Source organism: Carcharodon carcharias, chromosome 13 (assembly GCF_017639515.1).
Source record: "Carcharodon carcharias isolate sCarCar2 chromosome 13, sCarCar2.pri, whole genome shotgun sequence".
In the NCBI taxonomy this organism is placed as follows: domain Eukaryota; kingdom Metazoa; phylum Chordata; class Chondrichthyes; order Lamniformes; family Lamnidae; genus Carcharodon; species Carcharodon carcharias.
Genome location: NC_054479.1, coordinates 102527013 through 102551005, shown reverse-complemented (window position 1 = coordinate 102551005; position 23993 = coordinate 102527013). Strand labels below are relative to the sequence as shown.

At 43.0% G+C, this 23993-nt stretch overlaps 1 protein-coding gene across 1 annotated transcript in view; it reads left to right on the top strand.

Moving 5' to 3' along the window:
- The window catches only part of LOC121286123 (mucin-5AC-like), a 181153-nt gene that overhangs the window by 141104 nt on the left and 16056 nt on the right, over nt 1–23993 (top strand). The window contains exons 53-60 of the mRNA XM_041203111.1: nt 3100–3153; nt 4956–5012; nt 5972–6399; nt 9992–10163; nt 10407–10639; nt 19013–19196; nt 19309–19519; nt 21219–21394. Of these exons, the coding sequence (XP_041059045.1) occupies nt 3100–3153; nt 4956–5012; nt 5972–6399; nt 9992–10163; nt 10407–10639; nt 19013–19196; nt 19309–19519; nt 21219–21394 (1515 nt within the window). The remainder of the gene's footprint in view (nt 1–3099; nt 3154–4955; nt 5013–5971; nt 6400–9991; nt 10164–10406; nt 10640–19012; nt 19197–19308; nt 19520–21218; nt 21395–23993) is intronic.

Here is a 23993-nt window from a genome sequence, read left to right as displayed (position 1 = left end):
GCAAGCGGGGAGTATTCCATTACACCCCTGAGTTGTGCTTTGTAGATGGTGGACAGGTTTTGGGGAGTCAGGGGGTGAGTTACTCGTCACAGGATTCCTAGCTTCTGACCTGCTCTTGTAGCTACAGTATTTATATGGCTACTCCAGTTAAGTTCTGGTCAATGGTAACGCCAGGATGTTGATAGTGGGGGATTCAGCGATGGTAATGCCATTGAATGTCAAGGGGTGAAGGTTGGATTCCCTCTTGTTGGAGATGGTCATTGCCTGGCACTTGTGTGGCACAAATGTTACTTGCAACTTATCAGCCCAATACTGGATATTGTCCAGGTCTTGCTGCATTTGGATTTGGACTGCTTCAGTATATGAGTAGTCATGAACGGTGCTGAACATTGTGCAATCATCAGCAAACATCCCCACTTCTGACCTTATGATGGAAGGTCATTGATGAAGCAGCTGAAGTTGGTTGGGCCTAGGACACTACCCTGAGGAACTCCTGCAGTGATGTCCTGGAACTGAGATGATTGATCTCCAACAATCACCATCATTGGTCATGGTGCTAGGTATGACTCAAACTATTGGAGAGTTTCCCCCCTGATTCCCATTGACTCCAGTTTTGCTTGATGTCACCCTTGGTCAAATGCTGCCTTAATGTCAAGGGCAGTCACTCTCAGCTCACCTCTGGAGTTCAGCTCTTTTGTCTATGTTAAATGAAGACTGTAATGTGGTCAGGAGCTGAATGGCCCTGGTGGAACACAAACTGAGCATCAATGAGCAGGTTCTTGCTAAACAAGTGCCGCTTGATAGCAGTGTTGATGACCCCTTCCATTACTTTACTGATGCTCGAGAGAAGACTGATGGGGCAGTAATTGGCCATGTTGGATTTGTCCTGCTGTTTATGTACAGGGCACACATGGGCAATTTTCCACATAGCCAGATAGATGCCAGTGTTGTAGCTGTACTGGAACAGTTTGACTAGGGGCGCAGTAAATTCTGGAGCACAAGCCTTCAGTATGATTGCCGGAATATTGTCAGCACCCAAAGCCTTTGCAGTATCCGGTGCCTTTAGTCGTTTCCTTGTATTATGTGGAGTGAATTGAATTGGCACTTTTGGCTGAAGATTGTAGCAAATGCTTCAGCCTTATCTTTTGCATTGATGCGCTGGGCTCCTCCATCATTGAGGATGGGGATATTTGTGGAGTCGCCTCCTCCAGTGAGTTGTTTAAATGTCCACCAACATTCATAACTGGATGTGGCAGGACTGCAGAGCTAAGATCTGATCCATTGGTTGTGGAATCACTTAGCTCTGTCTATCGCTTGCTGCTTGGCACGCAAGTAGTCCTGTATCACCAGGTTGACACCCCATTTTTAGGTGTGCCTGGTGCTGCTCCTGCACTCTTCATTGAACCAGGGTTGATCCCCTGGCTTGACGGTAATGGTAGAATGGGGTATGTGCTGGCCATGAGGTTACAGATTATGGTTGAGTACAATTCTGGCCCACAGTGCCTTGAGTTGCTAGATATGTTCAAAATTTATGCCATTTAACATGGTGGTGGTGTCGCACAACACGATGGAGGGTATCCTCAATGTGAAGATGGGACTTCTTCTCCACAAGGACTGTGCTGTGGTCACTGCTACCAATACTGCCATGGACAGGCAGGCAGGTTGGTGAGGATGAGTTCAAGTACGTTTTTCTCTCTTGTTGGTTCCCTCATCACCTGCTACAGACCCAGTCTAGCTGCTATGTCATTTAGGGCTTGGTCAGTGGTGTTGTTACCGAGCCACTGTTGGTGATGGACAATGAAGTCCCCCAACCAGAGTACATTCTGTGCCCTTGCTACCCTTAGGGCTTCCTCCAAGTTGTGTTCAACATGGAGGAGCACTGATTCATCAACTGAGGGGAGGCAGTGGCAACCAGCAGGAGGTTTCCTTGCCCATGTTTGACCTGATGCCATGAGACTTCATGGGGTCTGGAGTTAATGTTGAGAACTACCAGGGCAACTCCCTTCTGACTGGATACCATTGTGCCGCCACCCTTCGCTGGGCCTGTCTTGCCAGTGGGACACGACAAACCCAGGGATGGTGATGGTAGTGTCTGGGACTTGGTCTGTAAGATATGATTCTGTGAGTATGATTACGATAGGCTGTTGCTTGATTTGTCTGTGAGGCAGCTTTCCCAATTTTGGCACAAGTTCCCAGATGTTAGTAAGGGTGACTTTCAGGGTCAACAGGGCTGATTTTGCCATTGTCCTTTCCGGTTGGTCTGCCGGTTTCATTTCTTTTTATTGGCTTTTTAGCTGTTTGATACAGCTGAGTGGCTTGCTGACCATTTCAGAGGGCATTAAGAGTCAACTACATTGCTGTGGGTCTGGAGTCACATGTAGACCAGACCAGGTAAGGATCGTCAGATTTTTATTCAATTGAAATTTCATCATCTGGTGGGATTCGAACCCGGATCTCCAGAGCATTACCCTGGGTCTCAGGATTACTAGGCCAGTGACAATCCCACTATGTCACCACCTCCCTTGTTCTGAGCTCAGGTGTAGTTCTTATCGTTTTTTTGTTGAGTATCTGCACCTGGGCTAAGAACAGTGAAAAACAGTCAGACTGGGTTTTAAAATGACCTGAATTTTCATTAAATGAGGCTGGATTGCACTATGGCCAATTAGGTGAGTGTTTCCACCACCACCACCCCGCCCCCCCCCCCCCCCCCCCCCCCCGCCCCCCCACTCCCCCACTAACAACCAACCTTTTAAATTTGGCATCATGATATGGAAGATGGATGTGGCAGTAGCTGCAGAATGTGGCTGATTGAGTAACACGGGGTTTTCACTGGCTGTTGAGTCAGTCAGTGAGACCCCTATTGCCTGGATTAAATACAGCCCCAAGTTGATGCTTAAAGTCTCACAAAGTCTGTGGGCAGCTGTTAACTTGATCAATGATGAGCGCTGTTCATTCATCACTTACCCAAAATACAGGTTAATGTTTTCTTTTAGAGCTTGCTTGAGTACAGGCTTTGCCAATCATGCAAATAAATTCATGGTTTCCTTCTGGATTATTTGTATTTGTTATTCTAATTTCAGTGTTTCCACTCTTACACAGAATCCACCACAAAGGCTGTGACAATACCCGCAACTGAACCTTTCACCACACCTGGTAAATAATGGCTTTTTATATGAAACATTTTTGACTGAAAGTTCACTAGGTATTGGTTTCTTTAATTCTTCTATGATGTACTCTGGGTACATAAAATACAGTTTTCCTCATTGAAATAATATCCCATATTGTTGGAACAATTGGTCACCTTGTTCAGACATTTCAGTAGCAATTTTTTGATTCAATTAGAAACATCTTTTTTGGCTTTGTTGCAAAATATATTTCATTGGCTGTTTTCAAAATGTATGTGTTTTGGCAATTTAAAAAGAAGCACATAACCAGGGCAGAGATGGGAAGGCAGTGGGGCTTCCAAGCATTATCCTCCCACCCAATTAAATCACCCCCACCATCAAACTCACCTCGGGGAAGGGTTTTAAATTCTGCCCAATGACTTTGCTTTGCCCCATGTTCAATTTGAAGAAATCTATTGAGGAGCTGGAGAATGGCAGTTTTGAAGTAGAGGGACCGTGCCTGAGCAGAGGCAGCCATTTACAATATCAGAGGCCATAAAGGCCAGGAACAGTCAATGAGTGGCCAAGTATTAAGTAGAAATGGAATCAAGGGAAGAAGAAATAAATTAACAAGGAAGAGATCAACTTGGCAAGAGTGAAGGTTAATGGAAGAGAAACTGCAATGTTGATGAACTAGCACTCTGGTCATAGTCATTTTCTGTGAAGTTAGTTCAAATGTTAGGTTCTGTCTATAGTCTTGATGAAGATACTGGCTGGATAGAGATGCTAAGAAAGACAAAAAAAAATGCTATTAATTTATAGTTTAGCAGAGTTAGTTGTAAAGTATTCAAGTACTGCAAAAATTGCTACTGTTATTATCTCCCTATTTAGTAAGTTTGGCAGCTAAGTCGATGTCAAATTGTAGTGTCATGTCATTCTTCTGTCTTCGGACGATTAGTTCAGTAGCTAAAGAGGTTTTTTCTTTCTTGAAAATGCTGCAAAGTCACTTAGATTTCTGAGCAAGTGAAAACCTGCTCTTTCAATATCGGAAGATAATCTCACATATGAGATATTTTGAGTAAAAAGCTACATCTGTTTTGGGTAATAAATTATTGCTTTTACAAGTTTCCTTTCATTTTCAGATATCCCTGTAAAATTCTTTCCTTTGAATTTATGTGCAATTGGCAATAAACATTATGGTGCTGTGATGTTCTGCGGGCCATCTGTTTCAGATTGGAAGCTTGAGAGTTTGTTAAAAGTTTTCATTTGATTAACTTTTCTAAGCATTTCGATGAGGTTGAAGTTCCCTAATGCCGAGATGTCAATTAGAATCAGGTATCATAAAGACCTTCTGTGAGCCCAGCTGAGAACTAGTGGCTGAATGATGTATAGATTTTCATACGAGCATAAATCAGGCGGATGGTGGGCAAAGGCTTTCTGAGCACCCCCTTAGAGGAGTCGATAGGAGACACAATGCATTTAGAGTCAGACCCCTGATAAAAAGTGAAATGATGGTCTACATGCATGAAAACAGGTAGGTTGACTGAATTTGAAGGGTCTGTAGTATCAGACTCTACTTAAAGGGGAAGGGTTGAAGTGAAAAGAAAATCTGATTACAGTAGCAAGCAGTTTGAAGGATCTACAGAAAGGAAGACATGCAATATGAAGCTTTTAAGGGTTCAAATACAGAAGTAAATGCAATAAAATGTGTTTATTTTTTCACCTCATATGGCATTTCAGTGAAGTTTTTGGTAAGTTTTATCATGTGCATTAAGCCACAGATTTGAATGCTTGATTTTCCTTTGTTATGCCCACAGCATTGGTCATTTAATTCTTTTGCATTTTATTTAGGAAGATATACAACAGTGACAACAACCACAAGCTGGCCTATCCGGGCCACCACTACAGGTAACAATTAATATGTCATGTATGACCAGAACTTTCACTGAAATTTGAGTCATTAGCCAATTAAATATGGTCAGCTTAAGTAAAATTGCATTAGCATACGAGAAAACTGGTGTTGTGCCTCTTTCCCATGCCAACACTTAAAGTGATGATGTCTCTTTAAATTTCATCGACAGCGCCATTTTCTGATTGATAACTGCCCTTATCAACTTGTGATTACACTCTGCAAAAGCCAAAGTTTCACAAGGTGCTATGAATAATAATGAAAATGAGCTGACCACAAAAATACTAAGTCCAATGGAATGGGCAGGCAGATCGGTCCGTTTTAAAGGAGGGGTCAGTTCCTCCTCATTCCAGGCAGGAAGTGAATCAGAAGTATATCAATGAAACTTTGGGGTTAACATAACCTGGGTCTCATTCTGTAACTGGTGAGTGAGTTTACAAACTCAGCACACCACCCATCTGTTCAAAATCCAATCAGAATTAAATTCAGGGATTTAGTTTTTTTTGACAGGAAGTATTCCCAGATTGAAGATAGGAGAGATAGATGCAGAGTAAATTACCCTCCACTCCACTCTAGCAAAGTGCCAGTATTCTAGTCTAAGAGGAGTACCATCTGCATTAGCAATTTGAAGCTTCTGCTTCCTGCATATATTATTCTCATGGCATGTCTGAATATGATTGCCAGTTTATTATCAGTTCGTATGAACAGTTTTGTACTGTGAACTTACACCCATTAAGAACTACGTTGATTATACCCACGCTCATTAACATAGGATCCTTACTGACATAGAGGAATGAGGCCTTCTTCCACCTCGGTATAGCCAAATTCAAAAACAGGCTCTAGACATGAAAGTCCAGCGTTCTATCTCATTGTGTCACCCAACATCTATCTGAATTTTTGTTCAAATGTTTACTTGTTTATGACTAAGTTAAAATGCTTGGCTCCTTTTATTTCACAGAACTATTTTGCAATGGTGTATGGTCAGCCTGGTTTAATGAAAATACACCATCCATTCAGAACAAAGGAGATTCTGAGTTATTGGAGCCAATTCGCTATAAACTGTGTCCTTACTCCCCGTATCAAATAAGTGACATTGATTGTGAAGCTGTCAAGTTCCCACAACGACCAATAAGTGAAACAAAGGATAATGTGACTTGTGATATTGACAAAGGGTTGATTTGCGATTATAATGAACAGTCGCCTGAGAAGCACCTCATGTGTTTGGACTATAGAATTAGAGTGTGCTGTGAGCCAAAACTAACAACACAAATTACATCCACAACCGCTATACCTACAGTAAAGTCTACGATCTATGAGCCCCCAATAATTCCTGTCACAGGGAGACCTCTAAAATCATGTCACTGCCTTACAAATCCACCAAAGAAGGTAAGCAAATTTGATTCAATTCTTATAACATTAATAATGTATTGAATGAACATGAGTTATTCACATGGTTCAGCAGCTTTCATCATTTTGGTCACCTAGAATATTTCAAAGAGCTTACAGGTTTTTAATTGGGAAATTATCTAATGGCAATGGAATTTCTCTACAGAAAATAGTCACAATTAATTAAATGAAAGTTTCTGATAAGATAATGTGTTATAAGGCTCACCTGTTGGAAGCACACATTAGAAATGTCAGTGTGTATTCTTAATCATTGCACATAATTAAACCATGAATGTTGGAATGTCTGATATACGCTCAAGGATCCTTACCAAGAATGGCACCTGTAAATGATGTCCAGATTGTCAGTATTACTGCATCCATGAGACACCAACTAAATACAGCACAGGGCAATTCAATGGATTTTGTTCAGTTTGGTCATATGGAAGCTTCACCTGTGATACAGTAGCAGAAACCAAAATTTATCCCATAATATTCCCTTTAAAATATTTGTGTGATTTTATAAATTCTACTTTCATACTTAGTGGTATAATAAATATGTGCATTGCTAATTCCTTATTTCCACATTACCAGTTTACCACAATGTAGCATAAGATCACCAACTAACTCTTGTACCAAATCAGAGCAAAGCAAAGATATTAAACATTACAAAAAGTCAAATAAGAAAAGGCAAATAAATAAGAACCATTAAAATTATATTTTATTTCTAACCTTTTTTCTCTCCCAACTTACTCCTTTTTTGTCTCTAAATCTGCACCTTTCTATTGGAGATCGTTCTTTTCTGTCTCATGTTGTATATTTAATTTCTAATATTTCTTCCTGTCTAATTGCGTCTACTTTCCCACAATTTCATGGGTGGAATTTTATCAATGGTCTCTGCTGGAATGATGGGATCTCAGTATCCACCCCCTCTGTCCTGTGGAGCGGATTGCAGCTGAGGAAAAGGCAGCTGGAGAAGATGCCATTGCTGGTTTTGCTCCTGCTACTGCTGGTGTTGTTGGCGGTGGTGTGGCTTCTGTGTTTGTCCCAAATCAGAGATACATAATGCAGCTGCATAAGCTGCTTCAATGCTGTGGTGAAGGCTGACAGCAAGGAAGTGCAGCTGAAGCTGAATGAAGTGCTAGACGGAGGAGGTGTCTTCCAAGAAGTTGGTAATCATTTACCAAGCAGTAATAATACTCTTTGTAAGAAGTGCTTTGGACAGCAGTATCTCAATGGCCATGGCTGAAACTCTTCAATTTCACTGATTAAAGGCTCTCCAGTTTTACTGAAGAAGCTTTCCCTACTGTGCACTCACCTCAGTGACTCTAACAGTTGCTAACAGGTCGGGAAATGGGTGCCCTGGTTGCTAAATCCAAAGTTGAAGGTTAAAACAATTCTTGGTCAGCTTTTTAAGTATCTTAATTACCTTATCTGACAGATCCAAGGAGATTTCCCACTCACCTTCAATCCCAGTGAAATCTGGATCCCAACCCAGCATCAATTCTTCAGGGTATTTAACTCCCTGGCTGTGCCCAAACCTGCCTCCCCATGCCAGTTAAAATTCTGCTCACATTTCTGCATGCTTTGAAGCCTTGCTTTCCTCTTCTGTCAGTGTTGTGAGTAGTGGCTTAGTTGGTACTATTGATAGGGTTGATCCGCAGACACCTCTATGGTGGAAACTTTACATTTATTTATAAGATACTCAGCAACTACTACGTGTGTGCTTTCAACTCCAACTCTATCTCTATATCACTAACTACTGAGGTAGCCTGCACTGCACTCCTATTGGTGACTATAGATCATGTGATCTTCCTTAACAAGCATTATTCTTAAAGGTACATTACACACTAAATAAAACCATAATTGCTACACTCAGTTTCCTTTCCTGAACAACTATTGAGTTTATATCTGTGCCACATGATTTTTTTCCTCCACCAGTGTGACATGTAGCCATGCACTTTGGAAGGAAAGATGAAAATGAGCAATAAAAGTTAAATGGTGTTAAAAAGGTACAGGAACAGAAAGGCCCTGGAGGTTCACATATACAAATCTTTGAAGGTGACAGGACACGTTGATAAGGCTGTTTAAAAAAAAGCACAGAGGACTCTTGGCCTTATAAATGGAGGCATTGAGTACATAAGCAAGCAAGTTATTATTTAAAAGCACTGGTTAGACTGCAGCTAGAGTATTGTGGATTCGATATTTTAGGAAGGATGTCTAAGCCTTTGAGAAGGTGCAGAGAAGATTTACCAGAATGGTACAAGGTCTGAGGGTCTCTGTTTTGTAGAGAGACTGGAGAAGCTGCCTACAAAGAGCAGAAAAGATTAAGGGAAGACTTAATAAAGATGTTCAAAATTATGAGGGGTGCTGATAGGCTAAATATGCAGTAACTGCTTCTATTGGCAGGAGGGTCAGTAGCCAATGGACACAGATTTAAGACAATTGACAAATCATCCAGCAGGGAAATGAGAATTTCTTTATTTACTAAAGCGAGCTGTTTATGATCTAGAATGCACTGCCTGAAAAGGTGAAAGCAGATTTAGTAGCAATTTTCAATTAGGAATTGGTTTTGTACTTGAAAAGAGATATTTGCTGGGCAATGGGGAAAAAACATGGGGGAAGGGACTAATTAGCTAGCTTTTTTAAGGACCTGGCATAGCTATGATGGCCTCCTTCTCTAATGTAACATTCTTTTCACTCTGGGCAGAATTTTGCCCTAGGTTGGTGGGCGGGCCGCACTGGCTCGGCAGCGGGCAGGCAGCCAAACTCCGCTGTCGAAGTGGGGCCCCGCCGCCATTTTAAGTGGGCAGAAGAATTAAGGCCTGCCCAGTGGCCTGCCCAACGGGAAGCGCTATGTGCTTCTTGTGCGGGGAAAGGGGAGGAGGGATTCCCCATCTGTCAAAGAAAGAGTGCACTGTTCCCTGAGACTAAGTGCTGCCTCAGGGAGATCAGTGAAAGTTTTACAAACTTAAAAATAGAAAAATAAAAAAATTATTAACATGGCCCCCTCATGTGACAATGTCACACGAGATGGGACATGTTAATAAATATCACATAAAAGTTATTAAACATTTTTAAAGCGGACATGAAACCTCATCCCGCCAGTGGATGATTAATTGGTCGGTGGGTGGACAGCTGGTTTCACTGTCTGCCCACCTTCCTCAATATATAAATGGACCAGGATGACGTCGGGGGTTCCTCCTGATGTCATCCCGCGTCATTTTCCCGTCGGCAAACGGGCCCTATCTCCAAATCGCGGATGGGAAAATTCAGGCTTCTATGTTAGTTTTACATTGTTACATTTTTGGGTTGTTACTCAGGTTCAGCAATATGTTGTTCCAGTAAAACTGCACATGTTGATTGATATAGGAAAAACAAATAATTTAAATATAGGTACCTGCGACTTTCTGGAAACCTAATACATTTACAGATTCAGAGAAGCTACTTCAATTTTCATGAAATGATGATTGACTTTTAATTGCCAGCATTTAAATACTAATTACCTTTATGTTCATAAACTTGCCTGATTAAACAGGTCAAAATTTTAACAGATTTATTTATTGAATGCATTTATTTTTGATTCTTTTCCCAGTGCGGTGAAACATGGAAGGAAAACTGCACTACGTTTACTTGTATCAAAGGAAACATGTTTAAAATGAATCCCATTGTCTGTCCAGCATTGATTAAACCAACATGTAACAACAACATCGAGCCTGTGAAAATTCGCACTGCAAATGGATGTTGTGAGAAATGGGAATGTGACTGTTAGTATCACTGACCTGTTCAAATGTCACATTGATATTGTTTGAAATGATGAAGACAATTTTCAACTTTGTCTGGGTTATGAAACAGGCAATAGTGGATTGATTTTTTTATGATACATCCTAGACAATTTTCCTTTCAATTGAAATCAGTAGATATGAAAAATAGATAGGGTAGATCATGGGCAGCAATGCCACCCAATAGCACTGATAGTTATCTGAAGTTCTGTTTTGATGTAATTTTAGGTGAATGTGAAATATGGGGAGACCCACACTATCGCACATTTGATGGTCTATGGTATGACTTCTTTGAGAACTGCACCTACACCCTTTTGGAAGAACGAGTTCCAAGATACCATTTCTCAGTTCTGGTAGATAACTATTTTTGCTTCCCCTTCGTAAAGAAGTCTTGTCCAAAAGGCCTAATTATTTCTTACAATGGAACTGTTGTACGTATTTTAACTGGAGAAACATATGTGGTAAGTACTTTTATATATGTTGTTTATATTGTAAAACTTGATTGAGAATTTATCATTATTAATAATAACCAGTGTCACCAATCAATATAAAGTTTAAATAAGAATGACACATCCAGTGTCACAAATTAATTTACTCATTGCCTATCAGTGACAAATCATGTGAAACCATACTGTATTCCAGCTCCTCTACACAGTTCACCATTCCATCTTCCATATTCTTATGACTCCTTTCACCCTCAGCTACCGCCTGTTTATTCTTATTAAAATCACAGAGGCTGATGTTAACATAAAAATTATCCATCCTTGCAAAATCTCTGTCCTAATCCATGATTGGAGGTATGGCTGTCCTCTTGATGATCACCTTGCCTACAGTGTGGACCTCTGAAATTTTACCCTTCAAAATATTGGTGATTCTTTTGTTATTACATTGGACATGTTTTGCCAGTTTCTCAGATTACATTCAAACAAATTGCCATTTTATGGTCTTCCACATGCTTCTTTTGATTAAGAAGGAAGGATTTTCCATTTACATAACACTTCTCACACCCACAGGACATCTTAAAGCACTTCACAGCTAATGAATACTTTTAAAATGTTATCACTGTTATGTAGACAAACTCTGCATTCAAATTGCGCTCAACAAGGTGTCCCAAACAACAATGAGCTAAATGACCAGTTGATCTGTTTTTTTTTTGGGTGGAAGTTCTTGAGGAATTATTGTTGGCCAGTGTCGTTTTTGTAGAACATGTAAGCACTACTTAGTGGCATGGGATCTTTGGCATTCATCGAGGCTCGGTTTAACATTTCATCTGAAAGGTGTCAACTCCCTCAGTACTGCACTGAAGTGTCAGCCTGGGTTACGTGCTGAAGTGAAAATGGAAAATGATGGAAAAATTCAGCAGGCATGGCAACCTTAAGGACAGATATGTCAGAGTGGAAATAAGATGGAGAACTAAAATGTCAGGGTAGAATGTGCTGAAAGCCTGAATAGGCAGTGATGATAATTTAATGCTAATTTGTATTTTGAGAAGTTCTGTGCTGGGAACTTGTTGACCCTGGAGGAAATACTGAAAATCAAGGTTGTACCACAAGATTATCCAAGCCCCTTTAGTGTGGCATCCTCCAAATGGCGGTGGACAGATTTGGAAGTTTGGCCAAATTCAGCTGTTGTACTGACCCAGAAGCTCTGAGTTGAAGTCCCACCCCAGGACTTGATGGCCAAGGAAGTTGCATTCATAATGCTGGCAAGCAGGTTGAGTAGCAACCTAAAAATCCTTCCAACATATGCCAATAGTAGGCAATAAGAGTGGGAGAGATTCCTGGTCAGCCATGTGATGGAAAGAATATTGGAGCCTCGACCATCACTATCCATAGCTCCAGACAATCTAGCTCCCAGGTGGGGACATGGTGGTATAGTGGTAATATCTCTGAACTAGTAATCCAGGCCCAGGCTCATACTCTGGGGACACAGGTTCAAATCCCACCATGGCAGCTAATGTAATTTAGAAAATTCAGTTATGGTGACTGTGAAACTATGATTGATTGTTAGGAAAAACCCATCTGGTTCACAAATATCCTTTAGGGAAGGAAATCTGCCATCCTTATCTGGTCTGGCCTACATGTGACTCCAGACCCACAATAATGTGGTTGACTCTGAAATGGCCTAGCAAGTCACTCAGTTCAAGGGCAATAAGGGATGGGCAACCTACTGACCTTGCCAGTGATGCCCACATCCCATGAAAGGATAAAGAAAACTACATCATGCATGTAAAAGTGCATGTTTCCACAGCAACTTGGACTCCCTGAGTGAATTGTAAGACATCATCTTCACAATGCTGCTATTATGGCTGTTACCTATTGTTATGGACTTGGGAGGAGAGATAAACTGGAATGCCCAATTCCCTTCCGGTCTATCTGTAATCAGTGCGGTTGATTTTTGAAAAGGTATGTGTGCTCCCAAGCCCTCATTAATGTGGTCAAAGTCACCAGTAGCAGTCCTTTGTGGGTTTAAACAAAGAAGATTATTTATTTGCACATTTCCCTCCCCAAAAAATCTACATGCTACGTCAGTCACACATCACTCACTCAAGAAAGCTACAATGAAAGGATGTAGTGCACTTTATAAGTATTAAACCAACAGAATAGTTAACAGTTCATGTATGTTTGAAAGGAACAGAGGGTTTCCCCACTCTGGAATTGTAGTTCATATAAATTTAGATGGCTGGGTCAGACTGGATTAGCTTCAGGGTTCCTACAAAGTGAAGACTGTTCAACAGGTCATGTAGATAGGTATTTATGGCTGTTATACCTGGAAGTCTAAGTTCTGTACAGGTGAGCTCGGAGCTTTTTTAATCAGGTTGGGGATGCTTTTAAAAAGACTTGTAAGCCTTGCGTTTCTTGAAAGACAAAGGTGCCATAGCCTTTCTCTGTAGTTGTGGTCTTGTTCATGTTATTCTGCAACTGGCACGGGTTTATCTGGATTTTGAGACAAAAGGATTTTAGTATTGAAGAATGGCTGTCACATGATTTAGAGCCATTGATGCACAATAGAAGAAGTCTTTCCCACTGAACTTGTCGATAACTGCCCTTGTCAGCTCCACTTTGTTATATTTCAAACCTGGAGACATGAGCTGGAATTTTCCACTCCTGTTTGCGGTGGTGTGTTTGACAGCATGAGCTGAAAGTATCGTGAGATGGCCCTAGTCGCGTTGCTCACTGTAAATCTAAGATGCGATTGCCCCCTCCCCCTGTCAATGGCGGGCCGTGTTTCTCACCGTCCAATGTCGGGAACTAAACTTTAATGCACTTGCATCTCATTATTGTGCCCGCATGCCAGAATCATGCCCCCACGTCTGCAGCTAAGGCTGCTCAGCAACAGCTCCATTGACATGCTTGGAGTCGGGCCTCTGAAGCATTTCTGCCCACTCAAGCAACCAAAAGCATGAAAGTGCCACCAAATGCTCCAGAACTTTTCACCGCTTTGGTGCAGACTGCAAATTAATGTGCATTTTAGCGGGCTGCAGAACAATTGGACGACTGGGCAAGTTGTAGAATCCCCTTGCGAAAGCTAGAAATGGAACAGTCACTGATGGAGGTGCTCACAGCCCCTTACAATGTATTTATTTAGGTTTGGACCATTACCCACATGGTTCAAGGTATCAGCTCAGCCTTACATTGCGGGTTAGGATAAAGACTGTGCCTGAACTGAGAGTACAGCATGTAGTCGAGTGGTTGTAGCAGCCACCAATCAGTCAGGTGAAGTGGGGCAGAGGTGGAGTTTCGGACAGCCATGAAGCGCACTACACACTGGCTTTCTAAATGGTGGCCAGCACTCTCCAGCATGTGTGAAGGGACCTTGAGTTGCAGCCAGAGCCAGAGACTTAACCAAAAGAGGTCCTTAGGAGACATATGCTAACCCATGCATCTCTATCTCTTTGATCCTGCAGGAGGAGAACATCAGGATCATGGAGCTTGACAATCTAGCTATATGCTTCATGGCTTGAAGGGAGCAGAGAAGAAGATTGCAACAGAGGCACCTGGCTTGGCAAAGGGAGGAGCACCACCTTCAAGATGAAGGGCAGAGGGCCTTCTCCGGATGCAGCTGAAGATCCACAGCGAGCCGTCACTTGTGGATGCCTTGCTAGACCCAGTGATAATAGATGGCATTTGTCATTCTTGCAGATGATTGAGAACCAGTGTCAGCAAAGATTGCACAAGTCTAGGAAACTGGTCACTCACACATAAGCCACCTTCTGCAGGATTTGGCGCCACAGGGACTTGGAGGCCATCTACTGCCAGTGGCAATTAAGGTGACCATGGTGCTCAATTTTTACACCAGTGGCTCTCCACAGGTGACCTGTGTGGGATCCCACTAGCCTCTACCCACAAGCGCATCCAGGAGATCATGGACGCCATCTTCGCAAAGGCACAGAACTTTGTGCATTTCAACCGGGATCAGGCAAGCCAGGAAGCAAGAGCACTGGGATTTGCGGTGACTCTGGTTTTTCACAGCTACAAGGTTCCATTGACTGCACTCACGTGGTGCTCAGATCTCCATGGCAACAAGCAGTCCAGTATGTGAACTGCAAGGCCTTCCATTTGCTGAATGTTCAGCTGGTCTTCAACCTGAACAAATGCATCATGCAGGTCTGCACACAATACCCCAGGAGCATCCGCGACTCCTATATCCTCAACAGGTCTCAGATCCCTGACATCTTTCAGGGTCCACAGCGGCTGCAGGGTTGGTTCCTCAGGGACAAGGGCTACCCAAAGACGGGTGTGGCTGGTAACACCTGTGCAGCGACCTAAGACTGCTGCAGAGAGATGGTACAACAAGGCTCATGCCGTAACCTGGACTTTGGTGGAGCACAGGATGGCATCTTAAAAATGAGGTTCCGGTGCCTCGACAAGTCTGGTGGAGCATTGCAGTGCAGACCCTGGAGGTGTCATGCATTATCGTAGCTTGCTGCACGCTACATAACCTGATGCTGCAACGTGGGGAGGACTTGGCTGAGGATAAGATGCAAGAGCTGCACGTCTCCTCCAATGAGGAGGATGTCAAAGGGGATGAGGGTGATGAGGCCCTCGAAGTCAAGGATGCCGGTGATGAGGCCATCACAGTGGCCAGACGAGGCCGGCGTGTGCGTGAAGCCCTGATAGCCACAAGATTTGTGAAGGATGATGACAAGATTCAATGAACACATGCCTGACATTTTCACATTGCATCTGTGAAAGCCTGACACCTGTCTGACTGATGGCAGTGCACATACCGCCTGTGATCAGGCTCATGTCATGGACACTCAGTGCAGACCCTAATAGATGCAAGATTCCAGGAGGATGATGACAACATGCAGTGAGGACATTCCATAGATCTTCACATTACCTATGTGAACATCAGGGTGATGGCAGATTGCTTGTCCTCTGTGAACAGGGTCATATCATCGAGATCATCGTGGTGATACTTTAACAGCACCTGATCCTCTTGCAGCCTTCATCACCTGTCCCCTTCAGGAGCACAGCGTTACCAGATCCACAGATGCTGAAGAGATGGGGGGGTCAGCCCCGCCTCAAAAGTGCTGAAAGCACACAGAGAAACTCATGGAACTGTGAACGCCTGCCCAGGCATCATTGATGTGTCGAGTGACTGTGAAGTTGGACCATCACTTTGCTCTGAAGGTTACACACTGCACAGGGAAGAAGCCCTGGACTGAGACACTTGCCTTCAGATTGTGCAGGAACAAAGGTTTTACATATGAATGACATGAACATTGCTCATCATAAGAAGGAGCCATAGATAAGGAGGCATTCTTGGGAGTTTATTTACAATCGTGAATTATGTAAAAGTGATTAGCACCTGCGCCCACACTATGCAATTACATTTTCTTAACCTTCCTAACACAGACACTATGCATCGGTGCTCTCCCCACATCCACAGTGGAGGTGGAGGTAGCCAGCTGACTGCTACGCCCTGTCTGTGATGACCTTGGTGGGCAACCTCCAGAGGGCAGAGACTTGGAGGGCCCGGCCAGCTTTCAGGGTACTGCAGTGTGGCAGTGGCACCTTCCTCGGCCTGCAGCCTTGATGCTGTGGGGATCACAGGAAGAGGGGAATCGGATGGGCCGGACATTCCCGGGGTCACCTCGGTGGATGTCCCTGGGTGTGCACCTGCTGATTCTCCACCCCTTGGGTCCAAGAGGGCTGCTGCCTGACTCCTTGAGAGGAAGGGGCAGCTGGAATTAGCTCGAGATGCCCCACACCCCTCTCACGTTGATATTGATGGATGCCTCCAAGTGATTGAGTGCAGCTCCTGCAGCAGTGTCCTGAACTCTGGTCTCCATGGCGGCAGCCATCATACCATTGTTGGCCTCAGCGCGTTGGCATGCCAAGGGCTATCATCTCAGACTGAAGTCGGATGAACTCCTCCATTGTGCCTTACAATTTGAGAAGTGCAGCAGACAGCCCTTCCTGATGTTCCCAAGCTTGTCTTTGCAGCTCCAGCAGCAGAGGTAAAACCAAGTCCAAAGGCTCATCATCTGACATGAACTCAGCAGATTCCTGACATCCAGCAGTCTGGCACCCTTGGATTTCCCTGCCCCTGTCTGCTGTAGATCAGACAGAATAGTGACCCCAAGGTTAATCGAGAACTAGGTCCCAGTGAGGTGTGCGTCTCTGCGCTGGTAGAGAGTGTGGCTAAGCGTTGTGACAGTTCTTCTATTGGTGTGTCTGCAGATTCCTCTTCTGAGGTGTCCTGGGGGCTGGAATCCATGACCTGGCTCATGGCCATCTTTGGCTGCTTCTCGGACATGCCTGCAATAGAAAAGAAAGATTTGTGCATGGCAGGGGACTGTGAAACAGGAGACATCACTCACAGCATGGTTGTCTGATGGATATTGCAGTGCAGAATCCTCACTTGGTTGAGCACTGTGGACCTCACCGTCTGCACACGAACAGTCCTTATCCTCGCCAGCCAGCTGGATGGCTCTATTTTCAAAGGCCCTTTGGACCTTGATGTCGGACATTCCTCCACCAACCTGAGACATTGTGCTGTTATTGTGGGCTAGCTTATCCTGCATGGAGACAGAGGGGAGAGTGTAAACAATATGTCGAGAAGGATGCCTGGCATGTGCGGACTGTTAGTGGTGCCATGAACTGCATAAGGACATGATGGGTAGGGGGGATAAGGGTGTTTGTGAGCCATTAAGTAGTGATGTCCCTTGAGCTGGCAGTGAGTATGAACCCTGTGTGATGGGTTTGTGAGTGTATGGGTTGAAAGTGATGAGAAGAATGACTTACTCTGGGGGAATGGAGATCATTCATCCTCTTGCGGCGCTGGGTGGCTGTCCTCTTTTGAAAGGCATTGGCTGTCACTGCCACTGCCTCCCATGCTGGATTGGTGAGCTTGGTGGCTGGTCGTTGCCCAAAGCGGATGTAGAGGGGATCACGGTGGGCTTCCACTCCATCCAGCAGGCGTCCCAGAGAGGCATCACTAAATTTGGGGGCTGCCGACATCTTTGTTTTCAAGGCCATTGTTGCCTGGTCCTCTGGTCGGAAGACATGAAGTAGCTGGGCTCTGGTGTGTTTTAAATATGGCACCTGGAACGAGGAAGAACTGAAGTCATGGCGTGTGGGCAAATCTGAACCCGCCCTCCAGCGATCCGGTGTGTTTCCCATACATGCATCATTAATGAGGCTGGATGTGCCAGGAAGCGGACAATTATGGTGCAAAAACCCACCATTGTGGCCAGCAGGAAAAATGTCTTTTTTCACACCCACCACCGCACTTTGGGTAGAATTTTCCCTGAATTGCACTTAGAGTCTAGACATCCATTGTCTTTGTGTTTTGGAATAAGCCTTGTAGAATTTCGCACCTGCTATTGTCAAAGGAGTGTTGTTGAGGCATGTTCATTCAAGGGGGAAACCCCTGCCCATTATAATTTAATTCTGAATTTTCCAGAGTTGGATTGTCTGTATTAAAGTTGCATTGGACAGCTGACCCCTTAGCAGGCATCTTAACTGTTCATTTGTGTCCATTTTAAAAAGAACACAGTTTTAAAATTTGTAATGTCTTCATGTCTATACTGGCATGACACTATATAGGTCTTATTTTCTTCACTGATTTCACTTGATTGTGGCAAGCACAGGCTGTTGTAGTAATCTTCTGAAATGTATTAATAACAGTATAATATCCAGTCTACACTTCAAAATATTTCCAGTGAGCATTACTGGACAGCTTAAGTTTTTTTCCATTCATGAAAGTATTTCAAATTAGATATGGCCCAGATCTTCTGGTCTCCAGATCATCAGAGATTGGATATATGGAATCCCTTGGAAGTCCCAACACACTGGTTCTGTGGGAATTGCCTGGAAAGCTTGAACTTCTAATGAGCAATTACCTTGCGGTCCAGGACCTTCTGAAAATGTCTCCACCTCTGAGTTGGAGTTTGAGACTTCAGACAGTCCTGACTTACTTACCTGGATAGTTACCCAGAAAATGTTAGACAGAAAAATCATAGGCTGGGATTTTCCAGCTCCACTCATCACTGGGATCTTCCAGTCCTGCAGAAAGTTAATGTACTTTTGGCTGGGCCCCCACATCCCCCCTTGCCAGCCCCATCACAGTAGGGCCAGAAAATCCTGGCTGTAGCCTAGCTCCTGGGTAATTATACAACTGACCCCTCCACAGCTCTCCTCTCAACCCCCCAACTCTCCTTCTGACACCCCTAACTCCTCCCCGACTCCCTGACTCCTTCCCTGGACCCAATCTGATGGCGATTGATGCTCTTCGAAAGAGTCAGGCCATTAATTACAACATGTACATTGAGTTCTTTGTAGTTTGGGTCAGTTTTCAAAATATTCTATATTTTTCTTTCACAGTTAACTATCAATGGAGCTGATGTGAGTCTTCCCTATAGTGCAAACGGATTTAAAATGACTAAACTGGGCATCAGCACATATATTTCCATTCCTGATATTCGAACAAGCATTACTGCTTTCCGTAATGCCTTCAAGATCAGAGTGCCAGAAAAATACTTCCTTAATAATACCCGAGGCCAATGCGGTACGTGCTCTGTGACCATGTACAGTTGTATAAAATCCATATTTTATTGATAATTTTGCAAGATAAACTTCGTTTGGTACATAACACACTGCATCATTTCTTCTGATCTTAGGATCTTGCTCCCACTCCCCACCCCAATGCATAAGAAAGAGTGGAAAAGTTGAGCCATCCGATTGTTGTCACAAAACTGCATATGATTGGAGAGTTGATGATCCCAATAAACCTTATTGTCAATCAGCTTCTACTAATGAGCCTTGTACCCCAGTTCCCCCTCCGCCAACATGCAAACCTGAGGAAACAATCTGTAATGTCATTCAAAGAAAGTAAGTAAATTCATTCTTCACATCTAATTTGTTTTCAAAGTAAATAACTGAAAAAATGATTTACAAATGTATTAACTCTAGCTACACTTTTTAAAATATTCATTCATGGGATGTGAGTGTTGGTGGTATGCTAGCATTTGTTGCCCAACCCTAAATGCCCTTGAAAAGGTGGTGAACCATTGCAATCTCTTTGGGAAGGCACACCCACAGCACTGTAGGGGAGGGTGTTCCAGGATAGTGACCCACTGCCTTCCATGTCATGTCAGCCATTGCTCAGTGAATCACCTCTAAAAATGCTCAATGCTCACCTATGAGCCAGAAAATCTAGGTTGATATTCCAGTGCAGTACTGAGGGACTGTTGCACTGTCGAAAACGTCATCTTTCAGATGAGGTGCACCACTAATTTTGTTCCCTCTAATATTGGCAACCTTGCTTTCAGCTGCCTGGGCCCTAAGCTTTGGAATTCCCTCCCTGAACCCATCAACCTCTTTCTCCTCCTTTAAGGAGTTTCTTAATGCAAACCTCTTTGACCAATCTTTTAGTCACCTACCCTAAAATCTTACGTGGTTTGGTGTCAAATTTTGTTTGATAAGATTCCAGTGAAACATCTGAAATGTTTTACTATTTGAATGCAGGTTGTTGTTATAGTTTGCTTGAAACAGACATTAAGTGCATTGCCTATGCAAATTGGAGTCCTTACCCCTACTTCAGGCCGCTATGCCAAACTGGTTTCCAAATGAGTAAGTTTACTCAATGAATGCTACAATCAGTTTGCACAAAACCATTGCAGCCAAACCAATGGCTCTTAGAAAGGAAAACTAGAGGCTATCACTCAAAATGTAAGTACAAAGACTCATATGTGGCGCCAGGAAAAAGAAGCGTGCTGCTCCTGACTTTAAATTTAAACTGTGGGTCACTACTGAAGTGCACTTGATCATCTCCTGGATAATCTGGCTCTTCCTCTGGACTTATCTGCTAATCTTGGATAGTGTTCCAGCCGTTGATCTAGCACCATGCCAGCCCCACACCCCATCCCCGCACCCCAACACCCCCACCCCACGATCTGCAAGCTGCCTCTGGGGCCGCAGTTGCTGCCTACAGATAACTGGCAATAAACAAGTGAGACTTTGGATCAATTTGCCTCAGTCCTGGTATTGCTTCTTCAGGTATTTGTAGCATTTGTTGTACCTGAACCACATCATCTCCAGCGGGAGCCAATTTTTGACTAAAGTTTTCGAAAATCAGCTGTAAAGGCAGTTGCAATGTAGTGTGAAACAAATTAATGAGTTAATGGTCAGGAACAGTAAAAAATATGTTGATGTGACTTATAAATAGCTTATCAATAGCAATTTAAATCTGGACTAAATCATAGAATGGTTAAAGAAGGAGGCCATTTGGTTCATCATGTCCATGCCTGCTGTCTGCAAGAGCAACACAGCTAGTCCCACTTCCCACTTTTTCCCTGTAGCCCTCAATATGTTTTCTCTTCAGATGTTGGAAAACAGAAAATCTGGAAAGATCTGATTGTGGCAAGCTCAAGGCCAATAACTGAGAAGAAACATTTTCACAAGAATTAAATCACAGTAGGAATTAATAGCATGTAAAAGCCTCTATATATTAGGATGATTTGAGATATGAGATGATACTATGATGAATCACTTCAATTTCATTTCAAGTAATCTGTTTTGCATTATTTAGGCCATTTGAACAATGCAGAAGGAAGATCAACCTTGATAAGTACATCAACACTTGTGTCTTTGACCATTGCCAGCTAAATTCCACCGTTGACTGCAGTAGCTTGGAATCTGCTGCTTTGGCTTGTGCAAGCGTTGGCATATGTGTTGACTGGAGGCCTTTCACAAATGGAGTGTGCAGTAAGTATTATAAATCTGGATGATGATCAAGTCCATTAGAAATGAAAAAAGAATTACTTCTATGCACAGAAACTGTAAGACCTGGTCAAATAGTTCTTGTCTATACTCTGTATTCAATGACACACAACAACTTGAATGAGGTTCTACCAAAGGTGATGCACCTTTGTTAAACCACTAAGTAATAGTACATACAATAATACTGATTGCTTAGCTTCTCTGTGCGTGAAGTCCATCTCAATGGTCAATCTGATGATCAATCCTCCATGCACTTTTGAGTGACTGACCAAATCACTCTAATGCACTGCAGGAAAGATGTTTCTGTGGACTCTTTCTTTATACATTTCTTTGTTATGACCTTGTGCCATATAAGGTAAAGCCTCCTTTTAATTCATTTAATTGTTTTTTAATTACATCACTGTTTACCTCCATGCTTTCTCCAGATTTCTCCTGGTTAGGCCCCCTTTGAAGGTCACACTTGAGGTACCATTGCCAGCTTGGCTCTGCTTTGTTATCGCTTACACTGTTCTCAATCCCCAGGCTGGTACACATCTTTATTACCTTTAAAGAGCACAAAAGGGGTCTATCTTTCTCACAGTTTGAGACCAGTTCTCCTGCACAGTTTAATTCATTTTGCAGACCGTGCTAATTCTCACAAGGCTGTGCCTTGACCAAAATGTCCATCCACCTTTGCACCCACAATGCAGTTCAGTACAGTTCTTCTGGTATCTTCGGTCTGGGTTCTTCTCTCACCTCAAGGTTCCATGTTACCACCATGAGACAGATTCCAGACAAAGGGCCACCAAGCAACCAGTCTACATTCATTAATATAGAAGGAATAAGTAAATATTTAAATGGTAAAAAAGTAATTAATACATTAAAGAAATTAAATAATACATTGGCTTACAGAACTATTCAACAAGTTACAAAAAACAAACAATTGCTTCTAACCAAACTGCTTTATAACTGAAATGGTGACAGTGTGATTGTACCTCAGGATTTCTTTCGTATTTGATTTCCATACACAATAAAAGTCCCTTAATGGAAACAACTCTGTGATAATTGGAGTATTTCCTGTACTATATAAAATCATAACAAATAGGAGGAAGTGTAGGCCTTTTGGCCCATCGAGCATGCTCCACCGTTAAATAAGATCATGGCTGATCTGATTGTGGTCTTAACTCCACTTTCCTGCCTTCCCCCGCTAACCCTTGACTCCCTTGTGGATCAGTGCTCTGTCCAAAAGTCACTACAAATAAAACATTTCCATGTTAAGTTGCTTGGAAATGGGGGATTCTTCAGTGCTCAGATTTAATGCCCAATGTCGAATAGCTTTTCTGATGACATTATTGTAGCCCCATATTTAGGAGGAACTTAGAAACACAATATTCTGGATTGCTGATTAGGATGTGACAATAATAACAGTCCATATATGGCTGTCACATTCAGCAATGCAGTTTTGGTAGCAAGGCTAATTTATTTGACAGTACTGTTGAATGACTCATTTGATCCAAATTTCCTGGATCTTTTAAATAGAGAATGAAGCTGAAACAGGTTGAATGTCTGCTTTACTCCCTGACTGCTTTGTGACCGGGATCACTTTTTTTTGTGCCCAATAAACCCCATTGCAGGTTCAAATTCAACATGGCCTTAGGAAATCAGTCTTGAGGATTATATTATCCCTGTTACACAATCACTTAAATGTATGAGGCATGGATAAACAATGGTTCCTTGTGAATTAACACTCTGAATATCAGATTCCTTAAGTGCCACGAAGAAATTGGACCTAACTTGTACTGCATGTTTATGATTCTGCTGCGAATTAATTAATGCAAATTACTATTATGCATCATTCAATGGCACTACCATCACTGAAACCCTCACTATCTACACCATGAGGGTTACCATTGACCAGAAACTGAACTGGACTGGCCATATAAATACTGTGGCTACCAGAGCAGGTCAGAGGCTAGGAATCTTGTGGTGAGTAACTCACCTCCTGACTTCCCAAAGCCTGTCCAGTATCTTCAAAGTACAAGTCAGGAGTGTGATGGAATACTCTCCATTTGCCTGGATGAGTGCAGCTTCAACAACACTCAAGAAGTATGACACCATCCAGGACAAAACAACCTGCTTGATTGGCACTTCATCCACAAACATTCACTCCCTCCAACACCAATGCACAGAGGCATCAGTGTGTACCATCAACAAGATGCACCACAGGAACTCACCAAACCTCCTTAGACAGCACCTTCCAAACCCATGACCACTACCATCTAGAAGGACAAGGGCAGCAGAGACATGGGAACACCACCACCTGGAGGTTCCCCTCCAAGCCACTCACCATCCTGACTTCGAAATATATCACCATTCCTTCACTGCCGCTGGGTCAAAATCCTGGAACTCCCTCCCTAACAGCACTGTGGGTTTACCTACACCACATGGACTGCAGTGGTTCAAGAAGGCAGCTCACCACCAACTTCTCAAGGGCAATTAGAGATGAGCAATAAATGCTTGCCTAGCCAGTGATGCCAGCATCCCATGAATGAATTTAAAAAGAATTCCTATAGTTCACAACATGCCGAACCATAATGACCCTAGT